This window comes from Dasypus novemcinctus, chromosome 15 (assembly GCF_030445035.2).
Source record: "Dasypus novemcinctus isolate mDasNov1 chromosome 15, mDasNov1.1.hap2, whole genome shotgun sequence".
Classification (NCBI taxonomy): Eukaryota; Metazoa; Chordata; class Mammalia; order Cingulata; family Dasypodidae; genus Dasypus; species Dasypus novemcinctus.
The window spans coordinates 79,770,449-79,793,130 of record NC_080687.1 but is presented as its reverse complement, the minus strand read 5'-3'; the positions used below and the strand labels follow the sequence as shown (position 1 = coordinate 79,793,130).

The 22,682-nt window shown below is 35.7% G+C and overlaps 1 protein-coding gene across 1 annotated transcript in view; it reads right to left on the bottom strand.

Annotated features, from left to right (window-relative positions):
• Positions 1-22,682, bottom strand: part of DIAPH3 (diaphanous related formin 3) — a 564,743-nt gene that overhangs the window by 383,314 nt on the left and 158,747 nt on the right. Inside the window, exons 6-9 of the mRNA XM_058276598.1 lie at positions 11,033-11,107; positions 10,875-10,944; positions 4,585-4,721; positions 2,331-2,436 (exon numbers count right to left, since the gene is read on the bottom strand). Coding sequence (XP_058132581.1) covers positions 2,331-2,436; positions 4,585-4,721; positions 10,875-10,944; positions 11,033-11,107 — 388 coding nt within the window. The remainder of the gene's footprint in view (positions 1-2,330; positions 2,437-4,584; positions 4,722-10,874; positions 10,945-11,032; positions 11,108-22,682) is intronic.

Genomic DNA, 22,682 nt, shown 5'->3' with positions numbered 1-22,682 from the left:
TGATACTGCAGGGTCAGATGCTGGACTTTATATATCCTGCCATAACCCACTGAATGTACTGGGGGAGAGTGTGAACTACAGGGTAAACTATTATCCATGTGGTGCAGCAGTGCTCCAAAGTGTGTTCACCAATTGTGATGAGTGTGCCACAATGATGAGGGAGGTTGTTGGTGTGGGAGAAGTGGGGTGGCAAGGTGAGGGGTATATGGGAACCTCTTATCATTTTTAATGTATCATTTTTTGAGATGTTTTTATCGTTAAAAAAATACACTTTACAAAAATGACAGGGGTGGAGGGTTGGGGAGTGGGTTATAAAGGAACCCCTTATTTTTTTAATGTAATGTTCTTTGTGATCTATTAACTTCAATTAAAAAAAAACAAAGCAGCAGCTATGCATGGCAGGGAAGCATAGAGAGCTTGAAAGGTGATGAGTTTTGTTTGTTTTTTCTTTATTATTTTTATTATTAGAGTAATGAAAATGCTTGAAAATGACTGAAGTAATGAATGCACAACTATGTGATTATATTGAATACCACTGATTGTACACTTTGAATGATTTGATACTTTATTAATATGTATCAATAAAGTTGATTTGTTAGAAAAACAAGTAGACTTACTGTTATTTTACTATAGACTTATTGTGATTCTAGCAATGGAAGAAATCATATCATTGATATGGAGGCAGCAGCCACTGGAGGTTCTGAGGGCCGGGAGAGGAAAAAACAGGTGTAAAATGGGGGCATTTTTGGAACTTGGGAATTGTCCTGAATAATATTGCAATGACAGACACAGGCCATTATAAATCTTGCCATAACCTACAGAATTGTGAGGGAGAGAGAGCAAACTACAATGTAAACTTTAATCCATGTTTAGTGGCAATGCTCCAAAATGTGTTCATCAATTGCGATGAATGTACCTCACTAATGAAGGATGTTATTAATGTGGGAACATGTGGAAGGTGTGGGAAGCAGGGCATATGGGAATCCCCTATATTTTTTATGTGATACTTGTATAAGCTAAGTATCTTTAAAAATTAAAAAAAAAAATTTTTTTTTTAAAGTACAGAGAAAAGAGAGGAAAGGAGAAGGGAAGGAAAAGAAATGAGGGGACACAGGAAAAAATGGGAACCGGTTATGTGAATGAAAAGTCCCTAGCACACCAAGCAACCTGAGGAAGCAAGGCCTGGGGCAGACATGGAGGACACATCCCTCACCCACTCCAATGCCCTCTGACAAGCCCAGAATAAGTGAGTAAAGCTCCTTTCCAGAGGCTCCAGAAACCCATGCAAGAGGCCCATACACTCAGGTTGTCAGTCCTGCCTTCTGCAGAGTGAAACAAATCACAAGAACAAGGTCCTACACTAGCCATTCGCATTACTTTGACAGTCCCACCGTCATCTGAAGTTTCTTCAAATTCCATTTGCTTTTTTTTTTAAATTTAACACTAAGCTTTGGCTCTTGCATTCCTATCAGAAGTAACCAAAATAAAATGGCAGGTCAAAGCAGAGCTTTAAATTATTTTTTAATTTTTTAGTTTTATTAAGTATGAAATAGATTTACTTCTTATCTTTTAGTACATTGGTTTCCAAACTTTTGCAGCACATCAGAATAACCTGGGGATGTTTTAAAACTCCCAAAGGCCAGATCACAATCCACACCAATTAAATTAAATCAAAATGTCTGGAGGTGGGAGTCAGCCATGAACATTTTTTTAAAGATGCCTCAATTTGATTCTAATCCACATCAAAGATTAGAAACAACTGTATTAGTGATGATCATACATGCACTATTACAAACTTGTCTCTTCTTTAAAGAAAAAGGTAAAATTAAAAGAATAAAAATTATTCAGTTCTGTTATTATAATGTTTATGTCTAAAGGTGAATTTTTGGCATCATTAAAAAAGTTTTATAAGTCTGTATTCAAGTGGAATGGTTAATCTCATTATTACTCATATAAACTCAACTTTTCAAAGTAACAAAAAATAAAACAATGAAATGCCATAATATGCCTCATTGGAAAAACCTCTCAAAAATTCTAAGAATGGATTAATGAAACTAACATAGAATAAACAAGCCATAGGACCAGGAATATATATTTCACAGGAAAACCTGGCAATTTAACATCTCAGAAAGAAATCTAAGAAAATAATCATGCATGTAAGCCAAGAGGTATCTACAAAATAAATTATGATATAGTATAAATTAGAATTCTAGTCATTAAATATAATGATATAATAGTTAATATAACACTTAAAAATAAGCCAGTCACAAAACTTACAAAACAATGTTTGATATGCCATTTAAAATAGATTTTATATACACGAAACCTACTTGCAATTGAACAGAATTGTGCCGAAGACCTTCCACAATAGAAGAAAATCTGTCAATTTTTCTTTCTTCTCCAGCTGATGTTAAAGCGTCCAAAACTTCTTCAAGGCTATTGGAAATTTTGAATCTATTAATTGGATTGCAAAATAGCAAGTACCACAAATGTCATATTACAACTACTTGATCCTACTAAGTAAGAGTAACAACTCCAAGGCAACCAACATTTTAGAAGCCCCTTACTGAGTACAGAGTATGTATTGCACACTGTTGTAAGCACATTACATTTTAATTCATTTCATCATCAAGCACTTATATAGAGAGTTTACTACACATCAAGCACTATTCTTACCTGTTTACAAATATTAACTCATTCTAATATGCGTAACAAGTCTATGAGGTAGAAACTATTATTATTCTACATTATAGATTAGGAAATTGAGGCAGAAAAATGTTAAGCAACTTCTCCAAGATCTGCCTCTATTAAGTGGTAGAGCAAGTATTTGAAAGCAGTCTGTGTAGTGAGCCTTAGAGAAATGTTCTTAACCATTAAACTCCACTGCCCTCAAATTTAAATAAGTGAAGATTTGAGATTACAAAAAAAAAATGAGATATTATACTCAAATCTAAAACACAGTAATTATGCAAGAACTATATTTTTTCCTCTTTAAAAAATAGCTGTAAATTATCATAATTCTTGATATAAAGAGTACTATTAAGGATTATGTTAGGGCATTATATGTTCTTTATATTTTCAGGCTTTACTAAGAGTAAAATGTATTAGCCTATAAATGTTTTTTGAGGAAGTACATTTCCTTCAGGGCACCATTTTTTCAACTACCTCCTATCATTTAACCTCTTATTTCCAAAATATTACAGTATGGCATAGAAAGAACAGTACTGTGAACAGTACCTAGCATTCTGAAGAAGCTCACATAATTTGTGGACATGAGGATGGAATTTCAAAAGTTATTTATATCATAAAAGACACCTAATCTGGAGTCATGAGAAATAATAAAAATAATATGGAGGAGGAAGAAGAGAAAGGAGGAAAAAAGAAGAGCAAAAGGAGAAAGAAGGTAGAGAAAGAAAAGAGAGAGGAGAGAAGGAAGAAGAGGGGAAAGGATGAAGGAAGGGAAGGAGAAGGGGATATGGAAGGAAGAGAAGGAAGGATGACACAAGAGAAGAGTGAAAACCAAGGGGGGAGGGAGGAAAGCAGAGGAGTAAGGAAGGAAGACGAGGGAAAGGAAAAGGGAGGAGAATGGGACATATCTTATGTAGGTATCAAGATTATATTCACCAAAACTAATATGGCCTTTTTAAAATGGGAAAACTAAAGTGCTGAATCTGTACCCCTGGCTTTGCAATCTGAGAACTGGGATCAGCCAAGCCTCTTTCATTGATACATACTATAGAATCAGATGAGGGCACAGGGCCCTGCCTGAATGTTGCCCATATCTCTCCAACTAGAGCCATCAAACTGAGATGTTCAAATGTGGGTAGGACTTCCATTTTAAGAGGCTCTGCCTACCCTTATCTGAGTAGGATATTGTTGTTCTTTTGGTTGTTCAGTTTTTATGCTTTTATCCTTTTTAAAAGTCCTGTTTAAATAATTTCTAAATTTTCCCTTATAATTAGAACACTAATCTCCTTTAAAAAGAAAACAGGTTTATCTTTATAGTTACCTTTTAACATGTATTAGTCATTTAGTTACACTCCATATAAATGTGGTTAGTGTCTTTAAAGTTTAAAGTTTGAGTATGTACTTTATGGCCAAGGACTATGTATTGTTAATCAGGAAAGTACTATTACATAAATCGCTTCCAAAATCTGCCTTGAATATAGATTTTCAAATGGTATGAAGTTTTCTTTCACATGGGGACATACCTGAACTACAGTTTGAATTAACTCTATCTGGAAAACCAAAAAGCATAAAAAATAGAACCTAATTGTATATTTTTCAGTCTTCATGTAGAAGTTTAATTTAGGGTTTAAACATAAATAAACAAGATGAAATCAGTTTTTCATAGAGAAGTATTTTAAACCATAACCACTATATCAATCAAGAGAAATAATTATTACTCGATCATTTCTGTTTGGCCAATAATATTTTAAGAATCTAAATATGCTTCTTAAATATACTACAATGTACTTTATTTAAAGTAAATTCTATTCTAGAATAGACTAGATAAGAAAAACATTAAAAGAATCAGATGATTAAATTATTATATAATTAGAGAAATAAACTGAGAATACTTACATGCTTTCCTCTCCTACAATGCATACTGCAGAGAGAAGTTTAACCACATCTGTCATCTTGTTGGGATGCTCAGGATCAATGGCCTTGGCCAATAAAGAAAGACTCCTTTCTTCACTCATAATTCTTTCCAAGCCATACTATAATATTATGGAAATGAGAGATTACAATGTGGTGAGTTGTTGGAAAAATAGTGTCCTGAATAAGAAATAATTCCATTAAAGTATTCACTTTACATCAAGAACTATGAGAATTGATCAAATACAGACAACTCCCAAAAGTTATTTTATAATGCAATAACTGATCATTGCTAGGTAAGTGGCCAAGTGGCAAAAGGCAGAAACAGTGAGGAATACTGGGATTTCCCAAGAGGAATGACAAACCAGTCACCTGTGAATATCTTCCTCCTGGAAAAGGAGAATGGTAAGAGAGACACTACCACAAGCAAATGCACAGATCAGCCCCATACAGGAGAAATACAATGCATACCACAAGTGTAATTTTAATTTTTTTAAGTAACAGGTAAATCTTAATAAAATTAAGTCAATATATCCCAAATATTATCACTTCAACATGTTATCAATATAAAACATTTATTGATTTGATATTTTACATTTTTCCTCCTAAGTAGTCAAAATCCAGTGTGTACTTCACAAACATGAATTCTAACTAACCACACTTCAAGTTCACAACAGCCCCTATGTGGCTATCATGCTATTCAGTACAGTCCAGATGCTAAAACTTAGTTCACAGTGGGTAAAAGACAAAGGATGATTAGGGCAGACACTATATAGAAAGTCAAAATGAGCATATGTGTTTTAATCAGAATTATATTTAATCATCAGGAAAATATGCAGTTGTAAACCCATTATATAAATGGGACAATTTTGGATAAGTTTGTTTCCACTATCAGTACCTCACCTATAATGAGAAGATTAGGATTTATGTTAATGACAGTGTTTCTGATTTAAGGAGGTATACATCTCTTAGGGTCCACTTACAGTATATGGAAAATAAGAATCAAATAGCATAGGATGAATAGAACCATTAAAACAATACCATATATCTATGATGCATCCCAGAAGACCCTTCTAAAGAGTAAGAAAATTGGTTGATCTGATAAGAATTACTACTAAGCATTAAAAAGGACCTTAATCTAACCTCAGACCTATGAACTCTGGCTTAGACAAAATCAGTACTAGAAAGAAATATCAAAGTTGAATCTATAGCAAGCCTAAACCAACAGGCTTTGAGTGTTATGAAATCCTATTTATGACTGCCCTATTTTGCACATGACATTTATGCAAAGACTTTACACTGTGCTAAATAGTGCATTTGCTTTAAACCACTATCTAAGGCACACAGAGGTACAACAGAGCAAGTACAAGGAGAATGACCATGGGCCCCAGGAAATGATTTTTGGAGAGAGAATTCTCTGTCTTGTTGATGACAGGGGAAAGTTTACAAGGAGACAGCTTCACCAGCCAGGAAACACTCACTTTTGTGATGCCCTGTGAAATCTCATAACAAACAAAGAGCAAAAAAGCAGGCATGGAGCCAGACACTACAATATGCCTCGATAATCATTCCAAGGAATTGTCAACAGCTTATAAAGTATCATTTAGACCCAATCCAGACTGGGTGGCTTTGTCCTAATAAAACCTAAGCATTGAGTAAAGCTGCCTCCAGCATTTCAACTTCATTTCCACTTCATTTCTTACCCATGTTCATAGTCAACACCTGTGCTTCTGGAATCAGAATCCTGTTGCAACTCCAGCCACTCAAGGCAACCCCTACTAGTTTCCTCCCTAGTGACAGATACTAACTTACTTCTCTGGCAAGTCCATCAGCTCAAACCATCACATATGAATGACAGAGTATGAATATGCTCTGATTTCATGGTTTTGACTACTATCCAATGAACCCTCCCCATAAAGGGTAATCATGGCTAGTGTTCTCTGATTTTGCTAATAAATAAATGTATAGTGCACATTTTAAGACTGGAATGAACCAGTACTCAGTATCTATAACTGAAGACATAATTACTACCTGATTGTATAAAATTACTCTACTTCAGTTATTGAAATCAAACCAAACCAAAACAAACAAACCCTTTGACTCTTCATGAAAAATATCTAACTTACCAGTGCTGGTATTAAGGTACATTAAATGAAGGATATTCTAGGTTAGAGAAGTGGTGACTAATTTTGGAAGGTCTAAGAGTGTATATCCCCTGAATGTCAAGGATTCACTCTAGATAATATGATAGCTCGCCTGTTCTAAAGTGAGGACCAATGCCAGTTTACATTTGCATTCCACATGAGGGCTATTATTACCTAATAGATGGAACTTCAGGCCATTGAACATGATGCTTCAGGTAGGGGAAGGTTAGCACGTTCATTCTCTGTGTAGGATGGCCAACCTCTGGGCCCACACTACATTAGTGCCAGTCCTGAGCAACTAACACAGGGAGCTAATCACAGTAGCAGAGACAACATGAGTAAGTGCTGCTTCAAGAGCGAAGTACCCTGGCTATGGGCACATACTTCAAAGCAACAAACATAAAGATAATCAACCAGTGAAGCCTCTATCCTCATTAACTTCTAATTTAATTAGATTGGTTTTTCATCCTTATTGTCTTCTTCCATTTAAAAATACTATTTAGTCCAATTTAGTGTTACTAGAAATTCACTTTCACATGATGTTATCAAGTTTGCTCATTGTATTAATGATAACATTAATTTCTGGGAACAAATAAGGTACCACATTTTTTCTTGTTAGGTCCATTTTTTCATCAATAACCTCTAAGATTGCCGAGTGAGGTTTAACAAATTTCATACTTACTTATAGATATGATCAAATAAATTTTAGTAAAGCCATAAAGCAATGTTGAAATAAACTTAACCAAAATTTTCACATTTTATTTTCAGCTATTAAGATACTAATTCTATGTATCAGTAACTAAAATCAACTTTTTATTCTTATTAGCACAAATAATAATACCAACAAATGGAAATAGAAATATTTTACAAGTCCACTCACACAAATTATAAGCAATAAAATCAATTATTATAAGAAAATAAATTATATTATATTAATTAGAAGATAAATCCAAATAAATTTTCTCTTCCTCCATCCAATTCAGTCTCAAACCAAGTAGCAAAATTTTCTATATACCACCTTACTTTAACCACAATACTCTTCTCAAACTCAAATTATGATCCAATCCACAGGTCCCTTTGGTTTGAAAAAAATGTTCATGGATTTTCTCCACTCTCAGCCTTTCCATCACCACTGAAATTTCCAATTTCTATATTCTCACTTTGGAAGGGTCTTCTTAAAGAAGTACTAAAGAAGAAGGGTCTTCTTAAAGAAGTATTCAAAATGGTAAGACCTCTCACCTTAGGCAGTTTCTGATAACTTATTTTATTGTCTTATTCTTTTAACAGATTATATAAAAGGCTACTTAAAATATATAAAATCCAGCTCTTACCAAAGAAAATGGATTTGATATAGAAAGGACTTCTGATCACTAAATTACGTATTTTCCTTTAAAATCATATTTGATTGGAGGAAGAAAAAGATTTCATTGGTTAAAAATAGAAAACTTAACTCCAAAAATGTGTTCAAAATACATAAATAATTAAGATAAAAAGAATTTGAAAATATATTTGCTTCATTTAGTAAAAATAAACATAAAGAAAACAATTTAAGTGCCCATACTCCTCTAAACATTTATTTTTAAAAAGAGCATAAGGCAAAATAGCAAAAATTACAATTAATCAAAAATATACAGCTAGCTTTGCTTTAAAACAAAACTCACCACACCACCATAGGTAGAATTTCCTTGCCTGCTTTCTAACAGCAAGTAAAACACCTATCATTGCATATATCATGAAGCAGAGGGGTTTAGATGTTGGAGTTAAAGACAATGCATTTACGTGACATGGGATAAAACTAATTTCTGCAATTAACAGCTTCAGATCAATCTAATTTCAGTAAATGCTTAAAGTACTTTCCCATTCTGAATCTCTTTAAATATGGAAATTCTGCAGAGATCTCATATTACTTTTTTTTTTAAGATTTCTTTTATTTACTTATTTCTCCTCCTCCCTCGTTTGTGCTCACTGTCTGCTCCCTGTTTCTGCTCATTGTCTTTGTTTTTTTTCAGGATGCACTGGGAACCAAACCCAGGACCTCCCATGTGGGAAGGAGGCACCCAATCTCTGGACCACCTCCACTCCCTGCTTGTTGTGGCTCTCATTGTGTTTCCTTGTTGTGTCAGTTCATTGCATCATCTTGTTGTGTCAGCTCCCCATCGCATCAGCTTGCTGTCTTGCTCATCTTCTTTAGGAGGCACCAGGACCTTCCATGTGACAGGTGCTCAAGTGCTTGAGCCACATCCACTTCCCTCATATAATTCTTAGTCTCATATTACTTACATAAGCAACATTGCTCCATATCTTGGATCTGTTTCTATCTCTCTACATTAATTTTATTATGGGTGTTAAATTCCTAGTATATAAGAAATCTTTCCAACTGGATTCTTTGATAATAAATACTACTGAAGACCACATTTAATGATCATGTATGATTTTAAAGTTGAATCATGCTTTTTTTAAAAATTAAGACAAGTTTTCATATATCAGTCACATAACTGACAGAACAAGGAGACAAAATAATTAGTAAGAGTATAGATTTAAACAAGCTGAGGAGCAAAATAGCCTTAATTAACATTTATAGACAATATTGCACCCTAACAAGTGCAGAATATACACTTTTTCAAGCAAAACATGAAATACTTATGAAATTAATAATGTGCTGTATCAAAAATGTGTCAAAAATTTTTCAAATAATTAAAACATTTCAATTACTCTAGATATCAAGAATAAGAAGATAAATAGAAATATTCCAATGTTTGGAATTAAGTAGTACAATATTTATTAATCCATTAATGAAAGGAGAAATCACAAAGGAAATTAGATAATATTTTGAACTGAATAAAAATATAAAATACTAACATATAACAAAAGCTGTGCTAGAAGGTATTTTATAGCTTTATATAAATATATATGCATATCAAAAAAAGCCTGAAAATTAATGAGGTACTCCCAATAAACTAGAAAAAATATAGCAAATTAAACCCAAACATCACAAAAGAAATATAAAAAATAAAGCTGAAAACTTATTAAATAAAAATAAAATATACATTAGAAAAGATCAACAGTACCAAAAGTAAGCACTTTGAAAAGACTTTAAAAACTGATAAAACCTCAGAAGAATTGATTTAGGAAAAAAGAGAAAGAAGGCACAAGTATCCAGTTTCAGATATGAAAAAAGAGGATATCACTATGTATTCTAAAAATTAAAAGATTATTAGAAAATATAAGAATAATTGTAAGCTAAAAGTTTTGGGAAAAAAATGGATTGTGTGGATATATTTCTAAAAAAGGACAACCTAATAAATTGAAACAAAAAGAACAATAAAATTTAAATAGTTCTATAACTATAATTATAACCATTATTACAAAGGAAATTTCAGATCCAATGGCTTCATTGATTTTTATCAACATTTAAGAAAGAAATAATGCCTATCTTAAGAAAACTCTTACAGAGAATAGAAAAACTGGGAATATTCTCCATCTTACAATGATATGGTCAACATAACCTTGATACCAAAACCTGACAATGATTTTTTGTTGTTGTTGTTGTTCTTATTTTTTGTTTGTTTGTTTTTGTGGTACATTCATTGAATTTGATGAATACATTTTGGAGCACTGCTACACAGCATGGATTATCATTTACATTGGGGTTTACACTCTCTCCCAGCCTACTCTGTGGGTTATGGCAGGATATATAATATCCTGCATCTGTCCCTGCAATATCATTTAGGACAACTCCAAGTCCTGAAAATGCCCCCATATCACACCTCCTTTTCCCTCTCCCAGCCTTTAGCAAGTCTTATGGCCACTGTCTCCACATCATTCTGTACTTTTGAAATTTAAAAGAGAGAGGAAGGAAAGAGAGCAAAAGAAGGAAAGGGGAAGGAGAAAGAGACAAGTAATCTATACATGCAGAGGTAAGCTCCAAAAGAGGGTCTTCCAATCCCGAGTATCTCATGCTTTAGAAGCATGCTGTCTTGATATAAAAACAAAATTCAGTACAATTAAAGATTTTTTCCACTCTGTACCAAAACATAAGACAAAGCAATCATCACTTTACTGCAAGTGATAATCATGTATTACAAAACTCATATAAGAGCTGATGATGAATATTATTGTCTATATACATACCTGAGTATTCATCAAGGCCTTTAAACACTGTATAACTTTGTGTTGATTCTTCTTTACAACTTTTTCTTGGCTGTATTGACATGAAAGACACTGGTGTTGGAATTATAAATCAATAAGAAAAAGTAGCTTAATTGAAAATAATTCTTAGAAAAACTTACATTCTGTCATTAATCAATCTTTCCAAAATGTCCAACAATACTCCAAGTCCTTCATGTCCAAAGCTTTCCACCCAACTGAAAAACAAAAAAGAAAAAAGAGTATTTATACATAAAATCAGAAGAGTTTTAAATGTATCCTACTTTGGAATATCAGAATAATAATTTATATACCAATAAATATTTTACACTTATGAATCATTCATGATTCATAATCTCAGTAGTGAAAAACGTCAAGGTGGGACAAGGTAGTGGTGTGCTGGAGGTGGCTTGTGCTAACTTATAAGAGCAGGCACAACTCTTCCAGCTCCATGTTCAGTGACATCACATTGGTAGTTTAAAGACCTACCAGCATACATTGGGTAAGACTCACTCTGGGGGGACTCCAAAGAGCAAAAATTGGGCAAAGGAGTAAAGACCTAAGGAGGGAAGACTCAGATCTACATAACAAAAAAAGATTACTAGTGGAAATTTATCAAAATATTGAAAAGGGATGCTTTAAAAGACAACTTCCCAACAAATAAAATGCATCCCATAAATATTAAGAATTCACTAAGTTTTACATTTCAGCTTTTTAAAAAATAAGCGCCATCATTACTGTTTTTTTTAAACGAATATTTAAAAAAGAAGTCTTCTTTCTATCTTGACCAAATCATACATTTTCCATAAGCAGTCACAGTACTGTATGTGAATTACACATCAGTGCCACTAAACAACAGCTTAAATTGATTACAAGAAAACTACCTTGGTAGAAATTTAAAACTTTTTCAGTGGTGATTTGAAAATCTATACCTATAACAAAGTAATGCTAACAATCTATCCCCCCAAAAGTGTGTTTATATGCATGATTATAATATATATGAATAACCTTTGAACACTGAGATGTTAAAAGGAAAATTTCAACAAATAATTAGTAGCAGGATATTAGAATAGAAACTTTAAGTCACATACCAAAAGAAAATTCCATTCTCTTACTGAAGATACACCATAGCATTTCCAATAATGAGCAATCTCAGGAGGAAATCAAGAAACAAATACCATTTACAATAGTAAATTAAAAAAAACAAATACCTAGGAATAAATTTAACTAAAGATGTAAAAGGCATACACAGAAAACTATACAACACTGTTCAAGGATATCAAAGAAGACTTAAATAAATAGAATATTCCCTGTTCATGGATAGGAAGACTAAAAATTATTAAGATGTCTATCCTACCAAAGCTGATCTACACATTCAATGCAATCCCAATAAAAATCAACACAGCATTCTTTAAGGAACTAGAAAAACTAGCTATGAAATTTATTTGGAAAGGAAAGAGGCCCCGAATAGCCAGACATATTGACAAAGAAAAATGAAATTGGAGGAATCACACTACCTGACTTCAGAACATACTACAAAGCTACAGTAGTGAAAACAGCATGGTATTGGCACAAGGATAGACACACAGACCAATGGAACCAAATTCAGGGTTCTGATATAGGTCCTCATATATACAGTAATGTAATATTCGACAAGGCCACCAAACCCACTCAACTGGGAGAGAATGGCCTCTTCAACAAATTGTGCCTGGAAAACTGGATATCCATATGCAAAAGAATGAAAGAGAATTACCAACTCATACCTTATATGAAATCCAACTCAAGATGGATCAAAGACCTAAATATAAGAGCCAAGACCATAAAGGTTTTGGAAAGCAATATAGGGAAGCATCTACAGGATCTCGTAATAGGAAACAGCTTCGTGTACTTCACACCCAAAGCACGAGCAGCAAAAGAACAAATAGATAAATGGGACTTTCTCAAAATTAAAGCCTTTTGCACCTCAAAGGAGTGTGTCAAGAAAGTGAAAAGAGAGCCTACACAATGGGAGAAAATATTTGGTAACCATATATCTGATAGGAGACTTATATCCTACATATATAAAGAACTCCTACATCTCGGAAATAAAAAGACAACACATTTAAAAAATGGGAAAAAGATTTGGACACGTCTCCAAAGAAGAAACACAAATGGTTAAAAAGCACATGAAAAAATGCTCAAAATCACTAGCTGTTAGGGAAATGCAAATCAAAACTACAATGAGATACCATCTTACTCCCACAAGATTGGCAGCTATGAAAAAAATAAAAGACTACAAGTGCTGGAGAGGATGTGGAGGAATGGGAACACTCATCCACTGCCGGTGGGAATGCAGAAGGATCCAGCCATCCTGGAGGACAGTTTGGCGGTTTCTCAAAAAACTGGCTATAGATTTGCCATAAGACCCAGCAATTCCACTGCTGGGCACATACCCAGTAGAACTGAAAACAAGGACACAAACTGATATATGCATACCAATGTTCATAGCAGCACTATTCCCTATTGCCAAAAGTTGGAATCAACCCAAATGCCCAACAACAGATGAATGGATAAACAAAATGTAGTATATACATACAATGAACTACTACTTAGCTTGAAGAACGAATACAGTACAAACACAGGTGATAACATGGATGAATCTTGAGAACCTTATGTTGACTGAAGCAACCCAGGCATTGAAGAACAAACACAACATGACCTCGGTGATATGAAAAACATAAACCAAGTTGTCTCAGAGAGCTAGAGACCGGATGATAGGCTAAAAGGAATGTGCGGTGTAGAGGAAGGTTGCAAGCTGACACCTACGTGGGTGAAATCTATGATAAGCTAGAGGTAAGTATTTGTACAGGGAAGGGATAAAATGGGGGCATAGGGATACCTTTGCCTAGGGCTTTGTGGGCTTGAGGGGGGCTAGGGATGGGAGGATGGGTAAGATGGCCGAAGAAATGGGGGGAGGGTGTGGGGAACATTTGAACATAGGAGATTGTCAGGAATGTGGTTGAAACTATAATGTTGAGAAAACTTTTTTGAAAATATAAGGAAGGTTACCTGTTTCAGATGCTTAAAGGGGGGCATCTGACACAGGGCAGTCTTCTAGGGAGTGTGTGAGTGCTCATTTTGTCATAGTGGGTTATATAATTGGATGGCGATCCATACAATGAGAGTGAAGGTATACCCACATTCTGGGGAGGACTGCTGTTCCCAAATAGAGGGAACTGTATCTCTCAAGAGAATTGTTGGCTCCCAATGGGTTAGGGCAGTCAAGCATGTCAAGCCGTCAACATTGTTGTAAGTATCTCTGAATATGGTCCCTCAAGTAATGAAGATTGATTGTCACTATGGGCCCTGAGGGGAGGGACAAAGTGGTATTGAATAGATGGAATCAGTCTAAATGTGGGGAAATGAAAGTGTTCCACAAGATTATGCAAAGATGGATATAGGACACGTTAAATTACACCAAAAATGTATAAAAGTCTATAGGCTAAAATGTAAACCATAATGTAAACCCAAGGGTAACCATGTTTGAAAGCTGTTTTCTCAATATCTGTACATCAGTTGCAGCAAATATAATATGAATGTGTAAAAACATCATTGCTGAGGAAGGGACAAAGTGTTTGATGTTCGATATGTGGGAGTACCATATATTGTACAGATGAATTATTGTGATCTAAAACTTTTGTGAAGACAAACTTAATAATTAGAAAAATTAAGAAAAAGAAAAAAAAAGGGGAAACAGACTTGGCCCAGTGGTTAGGGTGTCCGTCTACCACACGGGAGGTCCGCGGTTCAAACCCCCGGCCTCCTTGACCCGTGTGGAGGTGGCCCATGCGCAGTGCTGATGCATGCAAGGAGTGTCGCACCACGCAAGGCTGTCCCCCGCATAGGGGAGCCCCACACGCAAGGAGTGCACCCATAAGGAGAGCCGCCCAGTGCGAAAGAAAGTGCAGCCTGCCCAGCAATGGCGTGGCCCACACTTCCTGTGCCGCTGACGACAACAGAAGCGGACAAAGAAACAAGACGCAGCAAATAGACATAGAGAACAGACAACCGGGGGAGGGGGGGAGGAATTAAATAAAATAAATAAATCTTAAAAAAAAAGAAAAAGAAAAAGAAAAAGAAAGGAAAAAGACACTGAGGAAATAATGGAAGAAATTGCCTTGCCACTGTACATACAGGGTAACAACACTTATAGCAGTAATAAAAGGCAAAACAGCAAAAACAAAGCTTTTTCATTTTTTTAATTTTTTGATACCCCAATTCATTTTTACTTCAATTTTTCTAAATTAGAATGTATTCAACATCTAACCTTTAAAACCATCACTATATTCCATTTTACTATTAATGGAATCTGGCAATATATTAGCTTTCATTTTCGAAGAAGTTTTGGATCACAGAGAGATGCAACTATGGCAGGAGAGGAATACTGGTATGGGATGTTATTGATAGGAAGGGAGTACTCCAGGGCATGTCTACAGGATACATAAAAATGTTTGGATATTTTCATAGTGGTTGCAGTTAAAAATGACAACTGGGGGAGTGCTGAGTTCCTAGCCAGGGGAGTTCTATCACATTCCCTAAAGGAACAGAAACAATCCCCCAAGTGCAATGACTAAGACCAATAAAGAATAGTCCAACAATGAGCCCTTGATACTAATGACTATACTTGCGATCCTGTGTGCCTGAAATAAGAACTAGGCCTACAAGGGGGAGGTTGTGGTTATTGGAGAAGTGGGGTGAGGGGTGTGCGGGGGTATATGGGGACCTCATTTTTTTAATGTAACATTAAAAATAAATTAATTTAAAAAAATAATAAAATAAAAGTGGTTTAACAACAATAACAAAAAAAACTAGGCCTAGAGCTGCAGGGTGCCTAAGAATTACCTCCAGAGAACCTCCATGTTTTTCAAATGTGGCCAGTCTCGAAGCCAAACTCAGCATGTAAATGCATTACCTTCCCCCCAGCATGGGACATGACTCCCGAGGATGAGCCTCCCTGGCACTGAGGGATTACTACCAAGTACCAGCTGATGATGTAACTAGAAAATGACCTTGAATAAAAGGGTCAATTCAGACCAGCAGAATATCTCAGCCTCCATGTAATAACAGGTGTCAAAAATGCTTTTTGACCTTGAGTTTATATGGCTAGGAGTCTCCAAAAAAGATTCAGGAGGTCATCAGAAGGGTCACTCTTATGCACGCCTCAGCAGGGTCCCAGAGACAGCCAAGATAGATACAAGTCCAGGTATTGGTTCTTCTGAGGGCTACAGAGATCCACAGGTTCTATGGTCATGGCAGATGGAATTCAGTGCCATGTCAGTTGGCCCGACTTTAGAGTTTGTGTTCCTGAGTGTGCTGGAGTTGAACTCAGATGTGATCTTTGTTCAAAAGCCTCTCCTGTTACTTTTACTGGGATTTGGTGTATGCTCAGGGAACCTGAATCTCTGGACTGTCCACGTGATAGCCAGACCCTGAGCCTCAACAGATCTATAGTGCCTACCTTGTGGTTTATTGGACTTACTCCAGCCAGCTAACAGGGAGGTGAAGGTCAACCACCACACCAGGGAGCCAAGAGTGCCTACAAATGCAAGCAGGAGAATTGCATTCATCATCCATGTGGAATCTAAGCACCCTCTCAATATAGGGGTGGAGTGGATATAACCATCCCAGGGTCCACAGGATGGAGGAATAGAGTATGGATTAGAGTGGACTTACTGATATTCTATTCTGGAACTATTGTGATTAGTAATGGAAGAAAATGTAGCATTGATGTGGAGAAAGTGGTCATGGTAGCTGCTGAGGATAGGGAGGGGGATGAAGAGATATGATGTGGGGGCATTTTCAGGACTTGGAGTTGTCCTGGCTGGTACTGCAGGGACAGTTGCTGGACACTGTATGTCCTGCCATGGCCCACTAGGTGGACTGGGGGAGAGTGTAAATCACAATGTAAACCACTATCCATGTGGTAGAGTAGTGCTCCAAAATGTATTCACCAAAGGCAATGAATGTGCCACGATGATGAAAGAGGTTGTTGAAGTGGGAGGAGTGGGGTGAAGGGGGTGGGGGCTATAGTTTTTAATGTAACATTAAAAAATATAAAGACAAAAATAAATAATAAATAATAAATAAAATAAATAAAATAATTTGGTCCTTCCACTACTTCAAAAGTAAAGTGTTTACACTCCACTATCAGCAATAGACACATTACCTGTAGGCACTTCAAATCTTGCTTTCACGTTTCATGAAAATAGCTACAGCATCCCAATTAACTGTTGGCCTTGTTGGCATCCTATTTTGTATTTATTCTTATTTCACATGCAGCAGGGAAGCTTGAAATCCAAACACGTAAGAAGTAATTAGAGAGTTTCACCTGGACTGGTACCAAGATGCATAGAGAGCGTCTCTGTTCACCTGGCCCTCCTGTGTTAATAATTCACAGTGGGTCTTTTTCATGTGAATTTTCAGTAATCTCTATATTCAAAAGTATAACCATAAAGATATTCTATAGCCAATATAAATGCTTTAGGATTATTCATACTGCAATCACATGCAATCATTGTGGAGAATAAAAAAATTACTATTCACAAAACTGCCTTACACTAAAATATACAAAGTATAATTTTAAGTTATGTTAGTATAACAAAAAGACTTTGTTGCACCTAATAAGATTATGTTGTGGCACAAAATAAAATTCTGGAAGCCTATCAATTTGAGATCAGTAAGCCTTCTGATCTGAGTAATTAATAATGGAACAGGGAAGTGGATTTGGCTCAACGGATAGAGCGCCCGCCTACCACATGGAGATTCAAGGTTCAAACCCAGGGCCTCCTGACCCATGTGATGAGCTGGCTCATGGGCAGTGCTGATGTGTGCAAGGAGTGCCGTGCCACGCAGGGGTGTCCCCCATGTAGGGGAGCCCCACACGCAAGGAGTGCGCCCCATAAGGAGAGCTGCCCAGCACAAAAGTGCAGCATGCCCAGGGTGGTGCGGCACACATGGAGTGCTGACGCAGCAAGATGACGCAACAAAAAGAGACACAGATTGCCAGTGCCACTGACAAGAATACAAGTAGACACAAGAATACACAGCAAATGGACACAGAGAGCAGACAACTAGGGAAGGCAGGGAAGGGGAGAGAAATAAATAAATAATAAATCCTTAAAAACAAATAAATAAATCATGGAACAAAACAATTTTTTAAATATATTACCCTAATATAACTCCTTTGACTAAATGTGGGGGCAGAGAAAGTGTCAAAACAACTTTTTCTGGACACACTGGATAAATTACATTCTACACTGTAGAACTGGAATCATTAAAACTAAACTTTTCCCCCACTCATGTATATTACATATAAACTAATTCTCCATGAAACAAACTTATTAAAGTTGAAATGTAACAAGGCATTATACCAAATTACCTTAGATTACAAACTTTCAATGCTTTGTGAGAATTAATTTCTCAGTAACAATAAAATCAGAGAATGTGTCAACAACCATATGAAAGCCAGATCACATTTTACACTATGTGAAACATCAAAAACAAAAAGAAAGTATGGAACATGGGGCAGAGACTAAGATGTTTGAAACCAAAAGAAATACTATTTTTAAATATAACAAAGCTGTTTAAAGTGCTTATTGAAAAGGTACTACTAAAACAAATTAAATATGCATATCAAGTCTCCATGTTTCCATGAAAATTTGCTAACCCAACACACTGTAGTATAAAAATTGGTCTTTCACAAACCTTCTCAAGACCTTCAGCACCACCTCTACTATTTTCAACTATTTTATTTTTGAGGATAGGGGCCATATCACTTGCTATCTCTTCTGGAAAAGATGTTCAAGATAAAAAGTACTATTGAGTAGATAGGTCTGTAATCCTAACAGAGGTTTATTGAAATCCATATCATTCTACAAAAGTGAAAAATTTCTCATCACCAGTTTAAGAAGCAACTTGGAAAAAATTTATCAACTGATCTATAAATGATCAATCTTCAGGAAACAAATTCTGCACTATTTGTTCTTTACCTGTCAGGATAGTACCATCAGGTATTATGTGACTTAATTATAAACTGCCTTTACAGATGAATAAGCACTGAAGCAAATGTTTCTTCCTCATGAATAGAAATGACAGAGATCAGCATGACATTCATATTGGAAAAAAATTCTTTAAAACAGCATAAAGTAGTGTGTTAAATACTAATTTACCACAAAAACCTACCTTTTATAATTCTATTACAGGAAAAATTAAATATGTCTCTTTTTAATTGCCTCAAGAAAACTTTCTAAATATATTAACACTTAGCATTTCCTAGTAGGGGTCTCAATGCAGGAGAAGAGCAGAGGTAAAGAAGTAATAGAAAAAAAAAGATTTAGGGAGAGAGAGAACAGGGCTCAAGGATTAAATGTTTGAACCATCTTTAAATGTTCAAAGCAGCTTGGTCTTTGAAATTCAATTATTGCTTCCAGAGAAACAAAATGAAATCAAGTGTCCAAAGTGGTTTCCAACATATTTTTGCTTTAAGAAGTACCATTGCTTCACTGAGCAACAGAGGCAATAATCAAGTCTCAAATTTACTCCATGACCAAAAGGAACAAAACACTCTCAAGTATGCTTCTCATAGATTGACCCTCCCAGGTTTTCTTTATTTTGTTTAAAGATACTACCTTTCTTCCTATGTGTTCTTAGGAAGAAAAAGACAAATGCATCACTGGTCAGAGCTGGAATAAATCAACTAGATCATAAGACCAACTTTGCCCTTCTACACATTCCTTAAGAATAGGGACTGTTTGTCTTTAAATCTCCAACACCCAGACAGACTAAGCACCAATAAATGGTTTTAGAATGAAACTGAATCCCTTCCAATATAAGGATATAAGGAAAAAGACATGCAGAGAGGTTAAAGTCACTCAGAAATGGGATTTAGGTCTACTGATGCCCAGTCCTGTGCCTTTATTTATAGATATTGGAAAAGGCACACACAAAAAATGATGCATTGTATGCAGCATTACAAAGCCTGCCTCAACCTTCATGCTGGAAATACCAGCTATTATTTATTCATACTAAGGTTGGGGCAATGAATCTGGAGTCCCTATCCTACATCACACTTTAGAACTTGAGTGACTGATGCTCAAAGGCTGATGTTTTATTACTACTACAACTCAAGTGTTCATTAATGAAGTCAGTAAGCCTTTATCAAGGGTTCATTATGGGCTTGATACTGCACAAGGTATGAAAGAAAAGACTGTTTTCTGCCCTTGAAAGTAGTACAGACTAGGGTTTGAAACAAATGTTGAACAAAACTATTTCTATAATGTAATAAATGCAATAATAATGGTGCTATGGGAACAGAGGGTGCAGCATCTACCTCTCCTAGGAACATCAAAACAGCTTATGTCTGGGGAAGTAGACTTGGCTCAATGGATAGGGCATCCACCTACCACATGGGAGGTCCACGGTTCAAACCCTGGGCCGCCTCGACCCATTTGGAGCTGGCCCATGGGCAGTGCTGATGCATGCAAGGAGTGCCCTGCCACACAGGGGTATCCCCCGCGTAGGGGAGCCCCACGTGCAAGGAGTGCGCCCCGTAAGAAGAGCTGCCCAGCGCAAAAGAAAGTGCAGCCTGCCCAAGAATGGTGCTGCACACACAGAGAACTGACACAACAAGATGAAGCAACAAAAGGAAACAGATTCCTGGTGCTGCTGATAAGGATAGAAGTGGTCACAGAAGAACGCACAGCGAATGGACACAGAGAGCAGACAACTGGGGAGGGGGTGATATATAAAAAAATAATTCTTTAAAAAAAAAAAACAGCTTTCGTCTTCTGAGCTGAGTTTTGAAGGGTAATTAAGTCATAGAGAAGAGGAGAGGTTTCCAAGTAGGATGGAATTCATACAAAGTCATTAAATATGGAAGACATGGCCTGTGCTGAGTACCACAGTCAGCTGCATGGGAGAAAAGAACCAAACAGGTAGGCAGGGGCTTGATCTTGAAAGATACTATATACAATTCCAATGTGCAATGGGACACTATTAAAGGATTAGGCATTTGTGGTGGGCAGCATAATGCCCCTTCCTCACCACACAAAGATGTCCGGGTACTAATCCCAGGGCATGTGATGTTACCTTACTCAGCAAAAGGGAAATTATAAAGGGAAATAAGGTTGTAGATGGAATAAAGTTTGCTAATTAGATGACCTTAAAATAAAGATTGTCCTGGATTGTGCAGGTAGACCTATCTAATCTAACTACATGTGCTATAAAAGCTGAGAAACCCTTTTCCAGTAGGTTAGAGAGATGAGACAGAAGAAGAAGGAAAAGAGATTCAGAGCATGAGAGATTCTCGACTCACAGTTAGTGGCCTTGAAGGTGGAGGAAAGCCAAAGAATATGGGTGAACTCTAAAAAACTAGTGGGGGGTGGGGGGGTGGGGTTGAATGGGACCTCACATATATATTTTTAATGTAATATTATTACAAAGTCAATAAAAAATAAAAAAATTAAAAAAATAAAAAATAAAAAAATAAAATAAAAAACTAGTACTGGCCCCCATCTGACAGGAGAGTCTCAGTCCAAAAAACAGCAAGGAACTAAATTCCGTCAACAACCTGAATGAGAAAGCAAACTAGTTCTAGGAGTTTTTTGAAGACTCTGGGATTTTCTATGTAAACAATCATGTCATCTGCAAATAGAGACAGTTTAATTTCTTCCTTTTCAATTTGAATGCTTCTGTTTTCCTTTTTTTGCCTCACTGTACTGGCTAGAACTTTCAGCACTGTTGAGAAAAAGTGGTGAGAGTAGGAATCCTTGCCTTATTCCCAATCTTAAGAAAGCATCAGTCTTCACAATTAATGTTACAGATGCTCTATATTAAGCTGAAAACTTCTTCTCATATTTTTCTGAGAGCTTTTATCACATATTTGTGTTGAATGCTGTCAAATGCCTTTTCTGCATCAGTTGATGTAATTATGTGGTTTTATATCTTTAGCCTTTTAGTATAGAGAATTACACATGGATTTTTGCATCTATGTTCATGAGAACAGTGGTCTGCAGTTTTTGTTTTTGTTGATTGTTTGTTGTTGTTGTTTGTATTGTCCTTTGTCTGGTTTTGGTTTCAGGGTAATAATAGCTTCTTATAGCAAATTAGGAAATGTTCCCTATCCTTCTATTTTCTGGAACAGACTATGTAGAATTGACGTTAATTCTTTATATGTGTGGTAAAATTATTTAGTAAAACTGTTTGGTCCTAGAGATCTTTTAGAGGCAATCTTTTTAGGAATTCAATTTCCTTAATAAAGAGATTCAAACTATTGATTTTACATTGCGTATGTTGTGGTAATTTGTGCTTTACAAAGAATTGGTCCATTTCATCTAAGTTGTGAAATTCATGGGTATAAAGTTGTCCTAGTATTTCCTTATTATCCTTTAGAGAAATGTAAGGTATGCAGTGATATCCCATTTCATTCCTAATTATTGGTAACTTGTGTCTCGTCTCTTTTTATCTTTATCAATATGATTAGAGGTTTGTCAATTTTATTAATCTTTTTAAAAAAACCAACTCTTTGTTTTATTGATTTTCTCTATGCTTTCTCTGTTTTCATTCTCATTGATTTCTACTTTTAGCTCTATTTTCTTCTGCTGCTTCCTTTGCTTATATTTTGTTGTTTTTCTAGATTCTTGAAGTGGGAGCTTAGATTACTAGGATTTGAGATTTTTTTTCTTTTCTAAAGTATGCATATAGATCTAAAGCACTGCTTTAGATGTGTTTTCATGTTTTTGAAATGTTGCACTTTCA